We start from the raw sequence: 18,100 nt of genomic DNA, 5'->3' as shown, positions 1-18,100 counted from the left end.
TCAATTGTTATCTCAAAGGATATCTTTAGACTCACTCCTGAATGTTACTAGACTAGAGTATTTTGTGTTACTAGACTAGAGTATTTTGTTGTCATAAGTAACTTGATAAAAGATTTCAACTATGTTACCAAGATTCTACCAAATTTGAGCGTATTATAGGCTTTGGAAGTGAGGAAGGTAGACAATTGCCAGTGGTGAAGAATGTAATGTACTCTATCTCTTTTTGGCTGATGATTACGAGAATAAATATAAAATTAATAGTAGTGTAATAGTTTCTTTTTTCAAAGAAGTGTGTTAATCTATAGCTTGTATATAGAATACTTAGTTTAGATTCAATGCGAGTCTAAATTCACCCAATTCTTAATGTAATGTACATGTTTCGCAACACATAACAAGAAACATGAAAATAGAAATGCAAGAATGAAAATAGAGAAAAATGCTTGATCAATTTACATTGGTTCAGCTACATCATTTGTGACCTACATCCAGTCCCCAATCAACTCGATTGAGATTTTTTACTAATCTTTAATATCAAAAGTTTTACAATATCACGTGTAATACACTTCTATACTATCAAAGAAACCACTTCTTGAACTCCAAGAAGCACCTACTTGTAGTATCTATCTACAAGATTCTCTCTTCATAAGAAACATACTTTAGAAGACAACTAATATAGAAATTTAAGGAACAAATTCACTTGATGTATAGAACAAATCAGAGAAGGTGAATAACCATGTAGCTTAACCTTTCACTCCATTGAGATGATGATCAACTCAATTCTTGAAAACTTTCTTGAGGTTACCACAAAGGTTAAAGAACCTTTTCTTGTAGAGAGAAATGTATTTTAGAGACTGTTTTCGTGAAAGATATCACAAAGATTCAGAAGGTCTTTGTTTAAGGTATGAAAAATGATACATATATAAGTTTTCTTGTTGAAATAATCGATTATTTACATAGATAATCGATTATTTTGTTCTTAGCAATTCTGAAAATCAACCATGAACAATTTAATCGATTATTTTGAACAATAATCAATTATTCCATAACCTTATTTCTAAAATAATTGATTATTTTGTTGAATAATTGATTATTACAACGACTACTCTTTAGGTAACTAAAAAATAGAGCAAATAGTTGATTATTACTTGAAATAATAAATTATTTTAAGTGAAAATTTAATATCTTGATTTTTCATACCATTTCTTTACAAATCAATTTCAACTTATATCTAAGTTATCAATCATCATATAAATAGAGATAAAATGTTAAGTTACTTACCAAGTACAAAGCACACAAACAACAAAGCTTAAAACACACAAAACAAGATACAACTTGCACTATTTTTTATCAAGAGGCTCAAAACACAAAATAAACCACAAGTTGAACTCTTATCTCTCAAGAAGCTTATTTGTAATCATCAAAACCAATTAGGATCATGTCTTCATCTATTTAAAAGCCTAACAATTAATCCTAAAAAGAAAATACAACTAAAATAATTCAAAATAAATATATAGAAAATAAAAAGATGAAATATAATTTCAAACATTTGCATGGGCTTGCAAGTGAGTGCACACTTGTGCTAGTTTTTGTCTTGCAAGAGACCTTCTTTCAGCTCTGATTGCACCAACGTGCAAAATAGTGCATGGACATGCCATTTGTTGCCTTGTAAATTTTTCGGGTATAAGGTGGTTTGCACGAGCATGCCATTTATTGCCTCATGAATTTTTTTGGTACAAATTGGTTTGCACGGGCATACAACTAATATGCATGCCCACAACATCTGGTAAAGGGTTGAAGCTTCTTTAATTTGCTTATCCTTATGTTCGTGATGATTAATCATGCTTCAATGCTCCATATAGTTTTAGAATTTCTTTTTTTTTTTTTGCACCAAACCAAACACTTTTGACCCTTATATTTATAAAATGCAACACATCAATTAACCTCAAACTTAAAGTGTATGTTTAATAATAATCTAATAGTAAAAAAAATGAAAAGTAAAGATGCATGACAAAATGACAGATACAAAATAAATAAGCAAATGATAAATGAAAAAAATAAACAAATAAAAAATGACAAAAAAGGAAAGTAACATGTAAATTTAATGTGAAATTGATATTATAAATTAATTTGTAAAAGGAATAAAGTGTAGGACAAGAAAGATAATAAACTTGAATAAAATTGAGAAAATGGAAAATGGTTGAGATCACATTTGCATCAAGTATTATAACAAAATTATAAAACCTATGGGTGGCCATGACCACCACTACCACCACCCCCCCTTCCCTCACAAACAACACGTGTTAGTGGAAGCCACACTCATAATGCCACAAATGTTGGTCAAGGTTGTAGAGGATAAACTAGAAAAAAAAACATTTATTTGCAACATCATCCTTCACGACCAAGATTTGATGATGGTAAAATGTGTTATGGATGCAAGTCAAATAATATAATATGATGGAAATCTCAAGGAGAGACTAAATTGATGTAGTTCCTCCTTCAAGCTTCTAGAATGGATCTTTAGCTTCCTGGATTCCTTCAATCTCCTTCAATGGCTTCCTAAGGTGTTAGAAGCCATTCCAAACACACATGGAAGAGATAGGGTCTCCCTTGATGATGCCACACTTTTGTTGAGTGATAAGTCATTTCAAACTCTCATCACACTTAAGAGAGGATAAAAGAAAAGGAATAAGCTTCAAGGAGAGAAACAAGCTGTGAGAGAGAATTAGAGAAAAGTTCATATAACTAAAAAATATACTCTAAAACTATTCTGCCATTACAAGGAAAAAACCATATATAGGATTTGGTTAACTTATGGTGCAAGCTAGACTAACCATGGTCAAGTGTAACCATGGTTAGTTATCTTATACTTAAGCTAATCAATCCTAGTTAAGTATATAAAAACTTATGGAGCTAAGCTCATCCTAGTTTAGAAATAACTTAGGTTAGCTTAAGTTAACTCCAACTACCTAACCTAATCATTACAACTAGCAAACTAATGATTACTTTTAATAAGTTTGTTGAGGTTTCACTATCAAAGCCATGTGACTTATTTAACAACTTGAATGGCTAAATTGGTTAGGTTTGGATGTCCAAACCACTTGCATAAGCAAGTGGACATCCAAACCTATGGACCATGAAAAAGTTTGGGTCATCCAAGCCCAAACAAGTCTATGGCATTAGCTAGTTACACCTCTCCTAAACTACTAATTACACCCTTAAAGAAAAATTATACAAGGGCAAAAATTTCTATGCTACTTGACCCAAAATACAAGGCCAAAAATATCCTAATACAACAACTATTAAGAAAAATGTAAAACAACAACAGGAGCTCTTTAACGTAGGATAGGTCTCCAAAAAGGTAGGATACCTTACAAAATACGGGTAAATGCCCTATAATTCTTCAAACCATCTTTATCATCCTTCACTCTTCTTGGTTTTATGTTTTCCAAAGGGATCCTTGAGAAATAGGTTTCTATCATAATATCTAAAAGATAAGTTGAAGTAGAATGTGGTGGTGGACTAGTTTTACATGTGGTGTATAGTGTACCAATTTTATTAAATATTAATTATCTCATTCTTCCAATAATATAATTCTCCAACCACAAGGAATTGTTTTTTTCCTTCACTCTCTTTGCCCTCCATTGCTACATTTTCAATTATGTTGCCTCATTGGAGGTTTTTTTCCTCACTTTTCCTCTTTCATTGTTGTCTATCGATGCTTCGTCTCCTTTCTCATCAACACTAACTTTGACTACATTTAATTACCTTTCATACACCATCAAATCCAGTGATACTTAATTACCTTTTTGTGGAAGTTAAACCTACTCTTATTGAACACTATTTTTCCTCTTTAATTGTTAGAATATGGAAAACAAAAATCCAAACACGGGAGTAGTAGGTGGTGTTGTAGTGACAATCCTTATTGGCAATAGCGGAGAGAGAGAACAACAATAGAGGAGTTAGAGTGGACAAAAAAATAATCTTGTGTAGATGGTGTATCATTGTGAGGATGAGATGAATCTAATGATTAATAAAATTGGTAAACTAAGGACCATACGTAAAATTAGTTCACTCTAGCCTTACTTGATAAAATAAAAGAAGAAAAGAATAATGATTAATAAAATTGTTAAACTAAGGACCATACGTAAAATTAGTCCACTCTAGCCTTACTTGATAAAATAAAAGAAGAAAATAATAGGTTAGATTTCAATTATTTTTTTATACATGGAGTTTTTAAGCTAAGGAGGAATGTTGAATTGAATCACTTGAAATTTGTGGTACATAATTTTTGAAAGTCTATCTCTCCTAAAATGATAAAATAAAGTGTTACTAAGATATGTCTTTCAAATATTTTTCTTGTATGACGCATTTATTTTTTGATTATATTCATCGTTATGGTATTAAAAATAGTGTATATTTTGAGATTAAATTGTTGTCTGAAAACACATAAAGAGAAATGTAATTTTTACAATGATTTCTCGATTTAAAAAATATTTTACATTTTTCATACATTTATCGTGCTCCTAAAGTAGTAATATTGAAATAAAAATAAATAAATAAAAGGAGATTAAAAAATATCTGAAATTGATTTATTGATTCTTGAAGACTAAACAAAATAATGAGTTGCTCAAGGATTTTCACAAAGAACTAGTATTGATTTTGAAAATACATATTCACTTGTAGTTAATGCAAGTACTTTTCAATACTTAATTAGTTTGGTTATACATGAAGAACTTAATTTACATCTAATTGATGTAGTTACAACATATTTGTATGAATTTCTTGACACTGACATTTATATGAAGCTGCCTAAAGGATTTAATTTATCCAATGATACAATTTCTAGAGAAAATTAGTCGATAAAGTTGAATAAGTCTCTATATAGATTAAAGAAATTAAGACGTATGTGGTATAATCATTTAAGTGAATATTTGCTAAAAAAAGATACAAAATAATCCAATTTTTCCATGTATCTTTATAAAAAAGATCTGAAAATGAATTTGTCATAATTATTATTTATATAGACAACATAAGCATTACCAAAACTCTCAAAGAGCTTTCAAAAGTCATAAGTTATCTAAAGAAAGAATTTGAAATGAAAGATCTAGAAGGACAAAGTTTTGCTTGGGATTACAAATTAATTATTTAGAAAAATGGAATTCTTAAGCATTGAGAAACTTATATAACAAAGGTTCTTAAAAGGTTTTATATGGACAAATCAATCCATTGTGCACTCCTATGGTTGTAAAATCTTTAGATATTAACAAAGATCTATTTAGATTCTAAAAGAGGATGAAGAAATACTTGGTCCTAAAATACCATATCTTAGTCCTATAGGAGCACTATTGTATCTTGCTAATTATACACAACTTGATATAACATTTGTTGCTAATCTGTTAACAAGATATAGTTCTTCACCTACATGAAGACACTAGAGTGGAGTTAAACAAATCCTTTGTTATCTTAGAGGTACACTGAATATAGGGTTATTCTATTCAAATGTTCCCAAACCAGAATTAAATGATTATGCAAAAATAAATTATTTGTTAGATCCTTATAATGGTAAAATACAAAAAGGATATTTGTTTATAAGTGATAGTACAGTCATTTATTGGCGACCTACAAAATAAACCATAACAGCTACTTCGTCTAATTATGTAGAAATTTTAGCGTTATACAAGACAAGTTGTGAATGTATTTGGTTAAGATCTATGATTCAACATGTATGAGAAACTTGTGATTTATCTTTTGAAAAAAAGACATCGATATTTATATATGAAGATAATGTTGCTTGTATTGCACACTTCAAAGATGGATACATAAAGGGAGATAAAACAAAGTTTATTCTACCAAAAAAATACTCATAATCATCAAAAGAACAGTGATATAAATGTTCAACAAGTTCACTCATATGACAACCTAATAGATCTTTTTATAAAGTCACTTCCAGGAAAAAAAATTGAACAATTGATACACAAGATTGAATTTCGTTGTCTTAAAGATGATTGTATGCATGAAATGGTGAAATAAATATTTAAGAATGATACTTTTTTCTTTTACTAGGATTTTATCCCACATGATTTTTCCTAATAAGATTTTAACGAGACATATTCTAAATATTGGATATCTAAGATGAAGTGTTATGAATAATAACTGATGACTTAATTAATGGATGTCCATATTCAATGTACTCCCTTCATTTTTTTTTCATTGTCTTCAAGGTTATGCACAAGAATTAAGACAATTGATATTTTAGTTTTTCAAAGTATTTATTACATATTTTTCTGCTATACCCTTTAGGTGGTTGGAGAAGAAATAGGTACATTAGAAAATAAATAGACACATTGTTCAGTAAATATGCATTAATTATCAAGGGTAAAAATGAAAAAGAAAATTAATAAGTCATTGGTTTTAGAAAAACGACAATGAAAAAAAAATAACAAAATCTGAAAAAACGACTGAAAAAAAAACAGAGGGAGTACATTATTACTCCTCCATTTTTTATTTATTTTTAAGGGTATACATAAGAATTAAGAAAATGATTGATAATTTAGTTTTTCAAAGTATTTATTACGTATTTTCCTGTTATACCCTTTAGGTTATTAGAAAAGAAATAGGTACATCGAAAAATAAATAAACACATTATTCAATAAACACATATTAATTATTAAGGGTAAAAATGAAAAAGAAAATTAATAAGTCATTGATTTTAGAAAAGTGACAATGAAAAAAGAACAAAAAATAATACCAAAATGACTATGAATAAAAAATAGAGAGAGAGTACCATTTATATTTCCATTATATATTATTCTATTTTTGTATAATTATTCAACTACCATTATAAATAGGCTAGTCCTTTATTAGAAATAATACATTGAATTTTTCTCTCTCTTATATTATCTTATTTGTTCTCTCTATTATTTATTTTTTCCATAACATACATTGATTTTTTAATTAATATTTATTCTTACACTTTATTCTCTAAAATGAAATCTCCTCATTTTAGAGGAGACAAATCAAAAAATAAGATATGTATTTATGATGTTGTGTTCTTTATATAAGGCTGTTTCAATAAAAATATTATATGCTTTATTTTTTAATGATAAACCCCAAAAACAACAAATACCGATGCATTGCAAGAATAAACACAAACAATAGCCATAGATGGACAATGCTATTGTATAAAAAAGCAGCTGATAATGAATTTACATAAACATGATTTCATCAATCGGAATTTCCATGATATAGTGTTCGTGTCAATAATCAACATCAGCTCCAACACATTAAACAGATCATTCTTGAAAAATGAGAATCCTAATGTAATCAATCCTGAAACACAGGTTTTCCTTCAAATTTGTACATCCCAAGTTTCAAGTTTGTGAATGTGGCAGCTTCCAAATTGGCCTTACTTCTTTAGAAAGGTGAGCATACAGAAAAATGCTACTGCCCGAGCGATTACACCCATAAGAATGAGAATAGATATACACAAACCCCAATCATGAAGATTATAGCCACTTTTCAGTAGTGAACCACAACGAGTTAAGAGCCACACTCCAGGATACCTACAATATTTAAGCAATTAGCACAAACAGTATCCAGATTCAAATTAACAATTAATATGTACATCAAGTAATTTACTATTTTTGTTCCTATATATATATACCTGATATAAACTGTTGATAGCACGTTGATAAAAAAATAAAACTCTAGAATATATCATAGGCTTATTTAATCTGCAATCTTTTAGTTCTCTTTACACTCACTTGATGCAATTGCAACTTCAATTAGTCAAAATTTATGATTCACCGGAGATTTGTGCTAAACTACTCCTGGCTATTAATCATTCACTAGAAACAGGAGTTAGAAAAATAGTAGAAATTGCTTATTTACATTATTCGTTCAGAAAACTTCATCCAAAATTTAAATCGTGTGAAATCTTCAACTTATGTTTAAGTTTTTTTGGAGTTAATATGAGAGTTTCTATCCATTAGCTTATAGAAAAATTTATGAGCATGTTTATATATCACTTTGTAAAGTATAAATATATATTATAATTATTTTCTACAAGCTTTTATATCTACAGTTACGACTAGAACTAGGTTAGACTAGATTATTTATAATTTAGTAGGTGAATTCAACCTTCATTGAAAATATATGTTTCAAGTATGATTTATTTATCCGTAACAGACATTTTTTTTTAATGTTTGGTTAGAACTACAATCTCAAATACCTACTTTATAATAATTTAACACTAATAAAAAATAAAAATGTTAAATTTTATAAAAATCAAATTTAATTTATTTATGATATAAACATATTTTTGATATCTAATATAAACTTTTAAATGATAATTTTTTAAAAATATTTTATAATAAAAATTATAAATATAACATAAATCTTACAAATTTTACTAATTTAATTTTTTAATCAACGTGTATAATAAATAGAAAGCACCAAAGATAAATATGCATGTTACAAATTTTATTTTATCAAAAATTGATTTTTTTAATATATTATATTATATATGTGAGTATTAATATATATATATATATATATATATATATATATATATTAATTAAACTTTTAAAAAAAATTAATTCGTTATTAAGGAGTATTATTTATCATATATAAGAATTAATCTCCTTCAAAAATTTAAAATATATAAAATAAATAGACATCTCTTCCAAACTTAAATTTTATATATATGATAATTTAAAAATATATAATTTTATTTTATTAGAATATAATTTTTATTTTTTAAAATATACTATTTTTGAATAAAAAATATATTATATAAAATTGTAAAATGATAGTGGGGCAAGTGCCCCCACAATACTGCATCTAGATCCATCTCTGGGTACAAGCTTGAAAGCACCTTTAAGAAATTCTATCGTTAAAAAAAAAATCATTTCCAATAAAGAAGCTGACAAAAGCCTTTGTAGACTACAAGTGTTTTTTTGATAAATTTATCCAAACATACCCTTATTAACCCATGTATTTCCCTAGTTATATATTATGTACGGAAGTAATAATCTCATTTCTTACGAAATTGTACCCTTCCATCCCCTAAGTAACTTTTTTCTTGAATGAGGTCATTTAGCACTTGTTCGATTACGCAATGAAAAGACATGTAGTGCTTATAAACATGAGAGAATGGAAGCCATGCATAGTAGCTTTATTTGGAATTTTCCTTCATCGTGCTTCAAATCAAAATATATGTTTATTAAAATAAGTTCATATGCCAAACAAGTTTAATTTGGTTAAACTAAAAAATTAGTCAAAGTACCTCATAAGCTTCACCAAACACACTCGTAACAACTAAAAGCTTTGGAATATTACTTGATATGGTATAAAAGCTTTTACGACCATGTGCTCAAAAGTTGGACACTGATCCTGATCTTTTATGACTATAAGTGATACTTGCCTAATGACCTTTTACACAAGGGAGCTTGTTTGATGTAAAACTGAATAACAAGCCTGAACCTTTTCACCAACGGTTATGATGCAAGAAAAGTCCTATATAGTTCAAACAAGAAGATAAGTTTATATATATACAGTTGTCTCCATTGGTTGAGGCCCTTTTAATGATGTCTAAAAGCAAATTCGTGAGAACTTAGGTAAAAAACGAACATGGATGGTTAGAAGGCGTGCCCCGCTATCATGAACTCACGATAGAGTGACGGATCTAGGTATAAAATCCCTTATATCGAAAATCTTCCTGATATTGTGGATCCATATATGGAAGAGAGTCCTCCTGGTAACATGGATGGTTAGGAGATGTGTCCATTATCGTGAGTTCACAATGAAGCGATGATACAAGTACTTAGAACAAGATTGGACTTTATGAGCCACCATCAGATATACTTGTGGATTGATAGCTTTTACGTTGCAAATGGAGGGTTAAACCATGATTCTTTATTTGAGGGAAGAATTATTGGGATGGAAGCAAAGTCCCTTATCGTTCAAACAAGAGGATGAATATGGGTTTATATGCACATAGTTATCTCCATTGGTTGGAGGTTTTTTTGGTGATGTCCAAAAGCAAAACCATAAGAGCTTAAGTTCAAAGTGAACAATATCTTACCAATGTGAAAGCAATGTGCATATGTGTGATAACCCCCATGCTCAACACCAACAACCTAAGATTTCTTTAGTGTTGGTCCTTAACATTTCCAAAAATCCACCAATTAGCTTGAGCTATATTTCATCACCTCCACATCTAGCATCATTATCCTATGTTGGTTGATTAAACACTCCTATGACATCACTTTACAATCATTAAATTTTGTTATCAATCATTATTCCAAGTTGATGGGGTTATTTTATGGTATTTGTCTGAGGGGATATTTTAAGAAAGTTATTTTTACAAGGTTATTACAAAAACATACTTCACAATGATGAGAGGGGATATTTTATGAAAGTTATTTTTATAAGGTTATTACACAAACATACTCCACAATGATGAGATATTGTCCGCTTTGGACCTAAGTCCTCACGGTTTTGCTTTTGGTCATTACCCAAAAGGCCTCTTAATCATTGAAGTATGTTTGTGCTATATAAGTTGTTATTTCTTATCTTATTTTATTGATGTGGAACTTGTTTGTATTCCAACAATCCTCCTCTCAAACAAGGGACCTAACCTTTCAAGCAGCGGAATATGTCTTTATATATCACATTATATGTTATGAGTTATGAAGGGTTATGGGGTTATTGGTTGTCACCAAATCTAACATGCGGCTCTGATACCACTGAAGGGGTTATTTTATGGTATTTGTCTGATGGGATATTTTATAAAAGTTATTTTTATAAGGTTATTACACAAACATATTCCATAATGATGAGAGGGAATATTTTATGAAAGTTATTTTTATAAGGTTATTACACAAACATATTCCATAATGATGAGAGGGGATATTTTATGAAAGTTATTTTTATAAGGTTATTACACAAACATACTCCACGATGATGAGATATTGTCCGCTTTGGACCTAAGCCCTCACGGTTTTGCTTTTGGTCATTACCCAAAAGGTCTCTCAATCATTGAAGTATGTTTGTGCTATATAAGTTGTTATTTCTTATCTTATTTTATCGATGTGGGACTTGTTTGTATCCCATCGATCCTCCTCTCAAACAAGAGAACCTTTCAAGGTATTTGTCTGAGGGGATATTTTATAAAAGTTATTTTTATAAGGTTATTACACAAACATACTCTACAATGATGAGAGGGGATATTTTATTAAAGTTATTTTTATAAGGTTATTACACAAACATACTCCACAATGATGAGATATTGTCTGTTTTGGACCTAAGCCCTTACGGTTTTGCTTTTGGTCATTACCCAAAAGGTCTTTCAATCATTAAAGTATGTTTGTGCTATATAAGTTGTTATTTCTTATCTTATTTTATCGATGTGGGACTTGTTTGTATCCCAACACAAGCAAATAATTACTTTGTGCTTCTCCCTGCCTAATGGGTAAAGACTTTTGTTGGCGAAATCAATCTATGTTTCAAGCTTCCATTTTCCAAAAGCAACAACATATTACTAACTCTTCTTTCTTCAAATCTTTGGCTAATATGCAACTTCCACAATAGTTTGTCCTTCCTTTAGTTCTAAACACTGATCCACCATGGGCCCTCTTACTATAATTTTTTTCTCTTCCAACACATTTGTTTAGTTTAGATTATTTATTCTTCTAGTGAAATGGTTAGGATCATCCCCTCTAGATCTACATAAAAACATTTGATCTGAGCATCTTTCCAACTTAAGAGGCATAATTAAAGTATTTCCTTCAATGGACTAGCTTTATGGCAAAATTTGATTACCTTTCCTTTTCAACTATACTATTTCCTCCTTAAGAGAGTCACTCATAATGATACCCATTCCATTCCTTGTTCAATCTCTTTCTGAGAATCACAACTTAGAAGTAAAAAAAAAAGTGTGCATTTGTCTTCAACATGTTATGTTGTTGCTGACACTGACATAAAGTATTTATCCTTCTTCTAATCATTGTATCCTCTATCTCCATATTATTCCGATTGATGTTCCAAATGGTCCAAGTTTCCTTCCTCGATCTCTTAGTTCTAACAGGTTTTCCATTGCATTTGAGCCAAGCAGCTCATACTGAGGATGTTGTCCAACACAGCAACCCTTGTTTATTTTGCAGTATACCGTCACCCAAGGAGATGTAGTAACCTTGCTTACTTTTTATACATACAGGCAATTTAGCAAATCGCTTCAAGGGAACACAAAGCAAACACCAATGGAGTTCAATCAACATAATTAACAGTAAATTACCTTTCAGCATTTGCAATTATGAACGCTTCTAAAGCCCACCTAGAGTAGCATAAGTTAGCTATATCCTTCATAAATTTACCATCTTTTGGCTGTGTTGCAATGAGTGTGAAAACAACTGGAAGAAGTACTGAGCACTACAAGAAACAATAACATGTCAGACTGTCAGAGGGAAAGTGAAAACATAATGATGAGTAAAATTTTAATTGGGTGTTGGTAAAAGTTTTATTATTTGTTTCTAATACTCACTAGCTGGGCTGCGCCAGGTTCAAAGAATATGGCCAATGCATATGCTATGCCAGTCACACAGTATACAAGACAAAGCAGCACAATGTAATTATCTGCAAAAGTTGATCTTGGATAGGTAAAGAAGTAGAACATAGAGAGGTAAACCAAAGGTTTGATCACTGTGTTAAAATGATCAATTGTGTCTTTAGAGAGAAAATATGCCAAGCTGCTCATGCCAGAATCACTCTCCCTCCAGTAGTGTAGTTTATCCAGAGAAAATGATCTCAAGGCAGCTATTTTGCATAAAAGAGCTGAAATTAACAATAACAATAAATTAGAATAAAGCATTGTGCACATGAATTCTGGAAGTCAATTTGTAAAAGCATTCAATTAATTCTAATTCCAAAATGAAAATTCTATTAAAGTTTCTCATGCCTTAAGGTTCAAACAGAAAGTTTGAATAAAAGCTAATATAATTGTCAAAACAAATGCACAGAAATATAAGTTGTTAGAAACTAGATTTGAGCCTAACTCAACTTTATAAAATTGACTTGTAGGATGAAGATTGTCTCTCACTTGTTAAACAAAGAATTTGTCATTATTTTGTTTTCTAATATATGAGCTGAATATTAGAAATAATATTAACAATTATTATTCTTTACAAATAATTGTATCATGAATTTAGGAATCAGTCTTCCTTATAAATCAAGGGATGTAAATCAGTTAGTAATATTATAGAATAGAATATAACAAGAGCAGACAAGAAGCCAAAAATTCTTGACATGGTATTATGAGTCTCTTAGCTTGATATATCCTTTGATCACTTTTTTTATTTTTGGCTCTTGACTTGGTTTCTAATTCTAGTTTATTGTTTCTTGTGTTAATTGTGTACCATATTTTGGTTGAAGGTTTCATTGTTGACTCCTCCTTGTTCGTGGTCTAATGGTTGTTTCTTGACTTATTGCGGGTTCAATCATGCCAATGGATAATTTTTTGCATCCATTTCACTCGCAAAAATTACATTGCCTAGGAATTTCAATTCAAGATGTTTAGTAAAGAAAAAGGTCGTTATATGAAAAAGGTTCAATGTCTCTCTTGCAAGCAATTTGGCTATATTTTCTCGCAATTGCAATAAGAAATTTTGTAACTATTGTAAGTAACATGGTCACATCATTACAAACTATCTGATTCGACTCAACCAAAAGCCAGCGGAAGACTTACATGCCTTTTTTTGTTTCAATTCCCTCTACTTTTGCAACCTTTAATGCTAGTGTCTTGACCTTGGAGCATCCAGCAAATGGTATTGTTTACTCTATCTTCCTTGGGCATTCAAGGTAAGCCCAATACGTCTCTCAACTTTGGTTTGTTGCTTCTGGGGCCTCAAACCACATGATAGGTTCACCTGAACATTTACACAATGTTCATAGTTACATTGGTACCGAAAACATTCAAATTGTTGATGGTGATACTTTTTCTATTACTAAGGTTGGAGATTAATTATCTTTACGAGATGTCTTTTTCTATCAGTCTTGTTTCTAACTTAATTTTAGTTGGACAATTGGTAGATAATAATTATAATGCTAATTTTTCCCATGTGGGTTGTTTTGTGTAGGATCAAGTGTTCAAGAAAGTGATCGTGAGGGGGCCTAAAGTGGGAAGATTATTTCCTTTATACCAAGAATTTTGTCTTCTGCCTATAATGTTGTTCTGAATAAGTTTGAGGATTGCCATAAGAAATTGGTTCATCCTAATTCCACTATTTTGTTGCGTTTTCTGAAAAGTGGCTTGCTGAATAATAAAATTATATATTCTCATTCCTCATTAGATGTTCTATGTGCAAACTTGCTAAAAACAAAATTCTTCCATTTTCTTCTACGAGTCACCGTGTTGATAAATACTTTGATCTTATTCATAGTGATATTTGGCGGCATATCACCGATATTATTTCATGCAAAGTACAAATAATTTTTGACATTTATTGATGATTATAGTATATTTACATGGATCTATTTTCTTTGCTCTTAATGAGGTTTTGAACAAGTTTAAGAATTTTTTAGCACACGTCGACAATCAATTTCATAAGTGTATCTAGATCCTATGCACTGATTTAGGGATGAATATATTTCTCATGATTTTTAGGAGTATTTGCAGCAACAAGGTATTATTTCCTAGTGTTCTTGTCCTTATACGCCTCAACAAAATGGAGTCGTTGAACGAAGAATAGGCACTTGCGTGATGTAACTTGAGCATTGTTTCTTTAGATTTCTATTCCTTCTCAATTTTGGGTTAAAGCTCTAGCCACCGCTATTTATTTGATCAATTGCCTCCCGACCCCAGTTCTAAACTTTAATTCTCCTTTCTTTCGTCTTTACAATACACTGCCAACTTATCATTACGTTCACACTTTTGGTTGTGTATGTTTTGTCCACTAACCACTATTGGAACGTCACCAACTCGAAGCTCACTCTGTGCAATGTGCCCTATATGGATTATGCTCCCACTCAAAAAGGATTCTTATGTTACGCATATCCCAAAACGTGGCCTTCTTTGATAGTCAACATTTTTTATCTTCTTTCTCCACTAGCTCTCTGGGTTTGGCTTCCCTCCCTCAATTTGAAAAACTTTATCAACTTCCTCAACGTTGGAAACCAGGTCATATGTATGTTAGACGCTAGCATGATTCCTCCCCTCTCGTCACCTATTCCTCCTCTAATAGTTCCCCAACGATCCACTCGAGTTTCTCATCCACCTAAATGGTAAGGGTAAATGCCATGAATGATGAACCTACTTCTCTTGTCACTTTATATAGTATTTTTGTTCCTACATGTTATTCACAAGCAGTTAAATACTCTAGATGGGTAAAAGCCATGAATGATGAGCTACAACCACTCAAGAGAATTTTCTTGGGGTATTGTTTCATGTCCAACTAGTGTTAAACCCATTGATTGCAAATGGGCATATTCTATAAAGTTGAATTCCAATGAATCTTTCAACTAATTCAAGGCCCGATTAGTTTCTTTGGGCAACAAACAAGAATATGAAGTGGACTATGATGAGACATTTGCACCCGTGGGTAAAATGACTAGTGTGAGAACCATCCTTTCTATTGTTGCATCCAAAGGTTGGTGAATGTGAAGAATGTCTTTCTTCATGATGACCTTGCAAAAGATATCTATATGAACAACCCCCCCCCCCCCCCAAAAGGGTCTATTTTCCTCTTCAATTTGCGTGTGCAAATTAAAACGTTCTCTATATGGATTATGATAGAATCCAAGATGTTCGTGGGCCTCTTGACAGCTTGGTCCATTATGACAATAGGGCTCCCAAGGAATGGAAGGTCTATACACGTAGGAAGAAGAGAGGAGGAGCAGAATAAACATTAGAACACATAGGCAGGGTAGTTAGAAGAGAGAGAAAATGAGATCTTTTTGGTTATTTAGTAGCACGAGTTGGAGAGAGGGAGGTATGCAGTAATCATTTTCTTTTGTGAGAGGGTAGAGAAAACCTTTTCTAATATTAATATAATTCAGTCCCGTATTCCTTTTTATTTAGTGCTATTTTCTTCTTTGAGTTTGGGGTCTCATCAATTTGGTCCGACCTGCCGGATATTCTCTTGAACGGTGAATGCCACCCAAGAGAAGAGGAGGAAAAGGAGAATCAGCGACAATGGAGGCGCGATTGGGAAATGTAGAGGGTGAGCTAGGTTGGGTAGTGACGGCGATAGAAGAACTCTGCAAACAAGCTACGCAGCACCAGTCTACCATGGAGTTATTACGAAAACAATCAGAACAACAAACAAAGATGATGGAGATGATGTCTCGAAGCCTTGAGAAGGTTCACTTCCAGGAAGAAGGTGAAGGTTCGGTTGGTCAACACCAAGGTTCAGGAGGTCGACCGAGGATACTTGAAGGGGAAGCATTGGAGAAGTTTCGTCAATCAGTGAAAAAGATTGAACTCCCTATGTTCAATGGAGAAGACCCAGTCGGGTGGATCACGAGGGCGGAAATATACTTTCGAGTTCAAGAAACTAGCGAGGTGGTGAAAGTTAGCTTAGCCCAACTATGTATGGAGGGAGGAACCATACATTTTTTCAACGCACTGTTGAACGACCAAGGAGACCTGTCATGGGAAGATTTGAAACGGGAGCTACTGGATCGTTATGGAGGATTGGGAGAAGGAAGTGTGTTCAAACAACTCACTGCTATACGTCAAAATGGAAGCGTTGATGAGTATATCCAGAAATTCGAATCTCTGGTAGCTCAAATCCTTAAATTACATGACGAGCAGTATTTCGCATACTTCATTCATGGATTACAGGATGATATAAGGTCACGTTTGCAGAGTCTGCATGTGGCAAATCCTTTGACAAGGGGACGAATGATGAATACGGCAAGAGCTGTCGAGATGGAGTTGGCAAATCGTAGCAACAGATGGCAGGGAAGAAATAACACACGTGGAGGAGGAGGATCCCATTTGGGTTATAGAACCCAAACAAGCGTTTCGGGTCGGGTTGGTCCACGGAATGTTGGTACTGGGGGAGATACCAATGGGCCAGGCCCAAACTCACGTTTAGAAGGAGTGGGTAGAAATAAAATTGGGCAAAGGGATAGAGGCACTAAACACCTAGCATACCAGGACTTGCTAGATAGGAGGCAACGTGGGTTATGCTACAAATGTGGTGGGCCTTATGGCCCATTACACCAATGTCCAGTAAAGCAGCTACGACTCATTTTGGTGGATGACGAATTGCAAGTCGAGTACGAAAGGGATGACAATAAAGTCGAACAGCTGAAAGAAGAAGACAAATCAGAATCTGAAGGCGAATGCAGTTCTATATGCTTGCACAGGCTGGAAAAGGAAAGGAATCATCCGTTGAACACAATGAAATTACGCGGTCAGGTGCGAGGAATACCGCTATTCGTCTTGGTGGATAGTGGGGCCACCCACAATTTTATTTCAAAGAAATTAGTAGATGTAATGGGCTGGTCGCAGGAATCTACCAAGAGAATGAAGATTTTGATGGGAGATGGTCATAAATCAGAAACTTCAGGAGTGTGCCGTGGTTTGAGGGTGGAAACAACTGTTGGGGAATTTACTGTGGATGCATTTTTGTTTGAATTAGGGGATATTGACATGATTCTGGGCATGTCTTGGCTGGTATCTTTAGGTGAAATGGTTGTGGATTGGAATAAACAGAGGATGAAAATTGTGACTCCACATGGGACCAAGGTGCTTGAGGGTGCGCTGCGAGGAGAACCATTGTTGGCGTCCCTTAGTGAAACAATTCCGAAGGATGAACAAATAGGAGGAGTAGAACTGAAACAAGAGCAACAAGAGGCATTGAATGAGGTTTTAAAAAGGTTTAGAGATGTTTTTGTAGAACCAAAGGGCTTACCCCCGATACGAGCTAAGGAGCATGCCATCATTCTCAAAGCGGGTCAGGAACCAATTAATGTTAGACTGTATCGTTATCCTTACCACCAGAAAAATGAAATCGAACATCAAGTGAGAGAATTGTTGACTAATGGGCACATCAGACACAGCCAGAGTGAATATTCCAGTCCTGTGATTTTGGTCAAG

The 18,100-nt window shown here is 32.3% G+C and overlaps 1 protein-coding gene across 10 annotated transcripts in view; it reads right to left on the bottom strand.

The window, feature by feature from the left end:
* Positions 1 to 7,177: 7,177 nt before the first annotated feature.
* Positions 7,178 to 18,100, bottom strand: part of LOC109805696 (ABC transporter G family member 24) — a 48,684-nt gene continuing 37,761 nt past the window's right edge. For 5 of the 10 annotated variants that reach the window (XM_083060513.1, XM_083060510.1, XM_020367870.3 and 2 more), the window contains 3 exons: positions 12,542 to 12,831; positions 12,296 to 12,429; positions 7,178 to 7,562 (listed from right to left, as the gene is read on the bottom strand). In XM_083060513.1, the coding sequence (XP_082916639.1) occupies positions 7,406 to 7,562; positions 12,296 to 12,429; positions 12,542 to 12,831 (581 nt within the window). In that variant the 3' untranslated portion in view covers positions 7,178 to 7,405. Of the gene's footprint in view, positions 7,563 to 10,398; positions 12,202 to 12,295; positions 12,430 to 12,541; positions 12,832 to 13,741; positions 13,923 to 18,100 lie in introns of those variants that run through there. The other 5 variants (XR_014428124.1, XR_014428125.1, XM_083060511.1 and 2 more) reach the window with 4 other exon arrangements.

This window comes from Cajanus cajan, chromosome 7 (assembly GCF_000230855.2).
Source record: "Cajanus cajan strain Asha chromosome 7, NIPB_CcT2T_4, whole genome shotgun sequence".
NCBI lineage: Eukaryota > Viridiplantae > Streptophyta > Magnoliopsida > Fabales > Fabaceae > Cajanus > Cajanus cajan.
The sequence above is the reverse complement of the archived record's forward strand: the minus strand, read 5'-3'. Positions and strand labels throughout refer to the sequence as shown.